Genomic DNA, 6,000 nt, shown 5'->3' with positions numbered 1-6,000 from the left:
TTATCGTCTCATCCGAACGACTAGCGTCCAGACCACCACTCAAGGTCTTGTGGAGGGATAGAAAATACTGGCAACTGTGCCGTGATTCGAACGAGTTTCTCTTGTCCTAACCTAAATAGCCAGACCTGTTCAAATCCATTTTCACACAGAACAGCTTGAACTTGGGTTACGCAAGTAATCATTCCACTTTCAAGCATTATAACAGCATATCAAATGTTTTACTTTAAAATGTGTTTTAGTTGCTTTAGTAATTGAAATTAATATTTAGTAATGTAATATCTGAATTACTCCATAATGCATATCTGCCCAGCTTCCCGTAAACCATATAGTTTGGGGTCTTATCCGTGACATGCTGCAAATGTTTGCAATCATAAAGCTGGATCATAATGTTCACATCCCCTAAATATCCTCCTGATCATACTTATCAAAACTCCTGCTCTGTATAACAAAATTGTGAGTATGTGCACATTTAAAAGCTGAATTACAGTCTATTATATCTAAAATTCTAACAATTTCTATTGTACGTTTCTTTGCATTGACTGTGAGACCTAATGCTGGCGTCAAAGTGTTTCGTATTGAAAAAGGTTCATGCTATGTATTTGTATCAATTTATGATTTCCAATTGTTTACCATGTAAATACCACTTTCCCCTTAATTCAAAAACAGCCTGCCATTCCTGAACACCATTATCTTGGACTTTTCCATGTTTACTGTTAATTATAGTCTAAATGCAGATTCTTGAAGATTATTTTACTAATTCTACATGTCAAAAACTGCTGTCGACATTAGTGTAAGATCATTGGCGATACGTAATACTAATAAATCAATCTCTGATGTTGAGGGACAATCCATGTCTACCTTAAGCATTTTTTTTCCATTTGCCGATTCATTTATTAATGGGCTTAAGAGTGTAGGACTCAAAATGTAGGCTTGGTTCAGGCCTTGTAAATAACAAAACTATAAATCCTATTCTTACCCATCATACAAGAATGTACTGTTTCATATATTGCTTGAATTTTTGGCAACCCCATTTATTTCTGATTTCATACGCTCTGATGCTACGAATTGTCAATATACAGCGTCGTATGCCTTTCTGAAATCAATGGAGGTGACATACAATTTTGTGTTTTTGGATGATTGTTCTTCAATACCAGCATGAAAAGTAAAATAGGATCTTTTGCTGAACGTCCCTTACGAAAACCTGTCTGTGCTTCATTCAAAAGAGATTTGTTTTCTACCCAACATTTTCCTGGATATATTTGAAAAACGACGGTCTTCTATGAATGATTTTGGAGGAGTCACTCATAATTCCAAATGTAAATTAGAAAAGCTAAAAAGCATTGTTAATTTCATTAATAGTTACAGACCTATAGCTCTAACCTTTCATATTCGAAAAGAAAGTCATTTTAAACAGATCGATCTACTACTGCGAAAAGTTTTTTTTCCAATATATCAAGCAGGGTTTTGAAAAGGAACGTCAACAGTTGATCATTTTGTCACATTAATCACCCAAGTCATGTATCAATTCACAAGACGAAAATACTAATTAGCAACATTTTTTTTTTTAACATAACAAAGCGAATGATCAAGTGTGGCATTCATCATTGTCATATAAACTTAAGGGGGGACACGGTAGTGCAAAAGAGACCAAAATGATGATTTTTCATTGTAGACAGCATGACAGACAGGTCTACAAAATCACAAAGGGAAGCAACCACAGTTTAGTCTTTTGATAAGTTGTTTTCCCTTCAAGAGTTGTTGTAAAGAGAATGTTACGAAGTGGATCCTAATGAATATTAATTGTGTCCTAGCTTACTATTTTATTTTTTTGTCTATAAAAAAAATCTTGTGGAGAAGGTTATTAGAAATAATCATTTTTTTAGGTTGGAAATTGTTTTAGAAAAAGAAAACCAAGTCCCGTTACCTCACTTCCTGTTTTCTTGAGTTAGAGAGTATCTTTTTTAACTTGAACGTGAACTGTACGATGCTTGAGGTCTTATAAAAGTCCTGTTCATCGATCCGTGTGGGTTATACGGCTGGTATACTAAAAACTTTGCATGCGTGGCTTATTGTTAAGACGGACTGTACTGGTCAGGTTTCTTCTTACAGCAAGCATCCAACCTGCTCTTGAAGGCATTTACAGAAGGTGCCAGGACTACTTCATCTGGGAGGCTGTTCCACGTTCTGGTGATTCTTTCGCTGAAGAAGTGTTTCCTGGTATCACAGTGGGTATGGTGCGGAAACAATTTCATTGCATTTCCTCTGGTGCCTCATCCTCGGGAGTTTCAAGCTTTGGCTTTTCGGTCTTGTAGATTCTGTGGACACATTTGAAGGTGTCGATCATATCCCCTCTGAGATGTCGGTGTTCCAAGCTAGGCAGGCCAAGTCGCTCCAGTCTTGCTGGGTATGGCAGTTCACTGATTGAGGAGATCAACTTTGTGGCTCGGCACTGCACATCCTCTAGTTGTTTGCATAATGTCTTATGTCGGGGTTGCCACACAATTTGTCCACACTCGAGGATAGGTCTTGCTAGTATCTTGTACAGCTGGATGAAGAGCTTGCAGTCTACGAACTCAAAAGTTCTGCGGATGACGCCTATTACGCTGTTTGCTCTTGATGTGACGTTGTCAACGTGTTGCTTAAATTTTAGGTCGTTGTCGACATGAACACCGAGATCCACTTCCACTTCACTTTCTGCCAGGGGTAATTCTCTGCTGGTTCCGGTTTCAGCGTCTGTGTGCTTCATATGGTACGTTGCCTTGGATTTCCGTGTGCCGAGTTTCATCACTTTGCATTTCTGTGGGTGGAATCTCAGAAGCCAATCGTCTGACCATTTCTGAAGACTGTCCAGGTCCTGCTGGAGTGATGCGGTTGATTCTTGGTCATCGCTTGCGGTATACAACTTTGTGTCATCTGCAAATAGTTTGACAGTGCTTTGTACATGTTTCGGCAGGTCATTGATGTAGATGACAAACAGGATTGATCCTAACACACTACCTTGTGGAATACCGCTTGTGACTGCAGCCTCCTCAGAGAAAGTTCCGTTAATTCTAACTCGTTGCTTTCGATCACCAACGGGCTGAGTAGAGAGAGATACATGTCAGTCTGAGGAAAACAAGCCATTTGGCATAACGGGTTTTTTGATTCAAGGTTAGTAAGTTACATTAAGATTGTAAGTTAATTAGTCTAAAAGGTAAGCCTATATGTTGTCACTGACTAAGCCATGACTTGGACTAGACTAAGATAGAATTGGATCTAGTTTACCATGTATTTTTGGGCATGGGCAGTCATATTGAAATTTGGGTAGAGCATATTGTGATTTTCTAGAATATTTAGTAGGCTATCTTGTTGAAAGGGTATTTCAATAATGCTAATAATGTGTGTGTGATTAGGGTTCATAATTTAGTCCAATATTCCTGACACTAAATGAGTAGACTAATAATAGGCTTAAGTTAGTTGATAGATCTGTACAGTTTTAGGCCTATTCCGGTGGAAGAACTTCTTTTTGTTTGTTTGTTTGTTTCTTTGTTTATATAATGGCTCTTGCGGAGAAAGAAGAGTATTGCTTTGCATTGTTAGAATGCATTGTATATGTGTTATTTCCAGGGGCCCGTTGTTCGTTCTTGATTGCCACATCCCCTCGCCTCCCTCCGACCTTGCCCAATTGTCCTTGTTAAATATACACCGAAAAATTGTCCCTCGAAACTTCCAAAATCCTGCTTCCCCGTCTCAATAAATCTGCGGCACCTTCGAGTTATAGCTGGGATGGGATGATGCTTGTGTTGGTGCAAAATCTATCTTTGTTGTTTTAGCAAGAGCCTTCCTCGGCCCCTTTCTGTAGACAGAGTCAGAGTGTCTTTCCCTTGTTCTTTATCTTTCTTGCTCTCCTCAGTGTCCCTCTCGCTCTTCTCCCTCTTCACTCTCTATTTCGTCGTTTTGTTCGTCCGTTGTTTGTTCGTTCACCATTGTCTCTCTCCTTGTTTTTCTTCTGTTACTAAATTGGGGAGTTAGTTCGTCCATCTGTCTGTCTGTCTACATCATGATTTGGGTTTTTGATGGATTTTGATTCTTGAACATCTTTTCTATCATATGCATAAGTTTTTCCACTGTAAAAATGTCTTTAACAATTTAAAAAAAAAATTGCCAATAAAGATTGCTTGCTGAATCACGAAAGTGTTTATTAATAATTTTTGTTCAATTTCGACGCAAGTCGTCAAGTTTCTGGCCTTGACAACATACCTTGGACTTGCTCAATGATGAGTTAACCTACAACCATGAGACTTTGCATGATTGTTTTATGACGTTATTGAAGTTTTGTCACGAGTATGTATACGAGTATGTATGAAAATATTCTCTGGGTTTTAATTCATAGCAGTTCCAGTCTTTTTACCCATTGTAAATTTTGAGGATTTCGCAATATCCAAAATTTCAAAAAATCATAAAAAGTACAGTAATTGAAGAATCAACACAATCTCACGTGAAAATGAAGATAATGTCATTGTGTATCAAGTCCACATCACAAAAAGTGTCTGCATGCACCACATGGACTACAAACCCGATTTCTTTGATACATTGTTTGGCGGCCATTTTGATTTGTTTCCATAGCAACCGGTATTCACAGAAATCTAAGAACACTTTTTGGTGATCCACAAGTGATGATACACCTAGTGGACAAAAAAAAAAAAGAGAGATATAGTCGGAGAGAAAAAAAAGTCGTTATTTGACTGTAGTGTCTGGCTTTAAGTCTATTTGATTATCAGGACACACATACAGTTTCAAAGAATGATTCAACGAAGAAATAAATGTTCAAACCAAAATAGGAAATGTATGCTCATCTACATGTAAACTTCAAATGGCGCTGCATTTGAATGCTAGAAACATTTAAAAAGAACACACGTTTGAGATATTTGCATGACTAAAAGAGTAATTTCAAACGACTCAAACTAACTACCTGGGTAATATCAAAGGACTCAAACTAACTACCTGATTACACAACTCAAACGGAATTGGTTTCACTGGTATCGACTGAAAAAAGCACGCAACATGATGCTTTTTGATAACAGAATTAAAGTTTTACCTATTTCAAAAACAGTTGAAGATATGCTGGAACATTATAGGATAGTAAGGTGTTCATGACAATAAACCATCATACAGAGCATATTTTCAACATAAGCAAGGAAAAGTTTGGACTTCTTGAAAATCGTGTGCAAACAACCCTGAGCTCAACATATGAATAATATTAAGGTTTAATATATCCCACTCAGGTTTGGGAAATTAAAAGAGCGCAGTTTACTATCGAAAAAACTGACATAAAAAACAAAGTTTTCTCATCACATGTGCGCATTCATTTAGAAGAACAATATACAAATCATTTAAACGTATTTTTAGATGGTTCAGTACTAAACAATAACGCTGATACTTCGTATATGCTGTATGATACATCGGAGAGACAAGTCATTTTTCAGTGGAATTTAGGGCATTGAAAGTTTTGGTCGACTAAAAAAAATGTTTTCCATATTTCATTTCATTTTATTTTATTTTATTTTATTTTTTGCGTGCATTTGCTTAAGTCAGTAGGTAATACACACTATTATTAGATCTGAACTCGTCATCGAATTCAGTCATTTAATTCAACTTCTCTCACTGAAAAGTTCACACATAACGTTCTGTGAGATTTAGTCTCACTATGGATTTTATTATGACCAAGAAGTTGACGTGTGTGTGTGTGTGTGTGTGTGTGTGTGTGTGTGTGTGTGTGTGCGTGCGTGCGTGCGTGTGTGTGTGTGTGTGTGTGTGTGTGTGTGTGTGTGTGTGTGCTTGTGTGTGCTTATGTGTGTGTGTGTTTATGTGTGTGTGTGCAGGTGACTGGCCACACGATGACCATGAGAGGCCGCCAGATGACTGTAGTGCTGTTGGCAGTGGTGCTGGTTTTGGTTGTGCTCGTCGTTAGCATGAAGTATTCGGTTTGTGCATGCTTTGTATGTGCGTGTATGTATGTGA

At 37.6% G+C, this 6,000-nt stretch overlaps 1 protein-coding gene across 2 annotated transcripts in view; it reads left to right on the top strand.

Annotated features, from left to right (window-relative positions):
• The window catches only part of LOC143291199 (putative methyltransferase-like protein 24), a 53,254-nt gene that overhangs the window by 2,738 nt on the left and 44,516 nt on the right, over positions 1 to 6,000 (top strand). For both annotated transcript variants that reach the window (XM_076600937.1, XM_076600938.1), the window contains exon 2: positions 5,862 to 5,963. In XM_076600937.1, coding sequence (XP_076457052.1) covers positions 5,877 to 5,963 — 87 coding nt within the window. In that variant the 5' untranslated portion in view covers positions 5,862 to 5,876. The remainder of the gene's footprint in view (positions 1 to 5,861; positions 5,964 to 6,000) is intronic.

This window comes from Babylonia areolata, chromosome 16, assembly GCF_041734735.1.
Source record: "Babylonia areolata isolate BAREFJ2019XMU chromosome 16, ASM4173473v1, whole genome shotgun sequence".
Classification (NCBI taxonomy): domain Eukaryota; kingdom Metazoa; phylum Mollusca; class Gastropoda; order Neogastropoda; family Buccinidae; genus Babylonia; species Babylonia areolata.
This window is presented reverse-complemented; position numbering and strand designations above follow the sequence as displayed.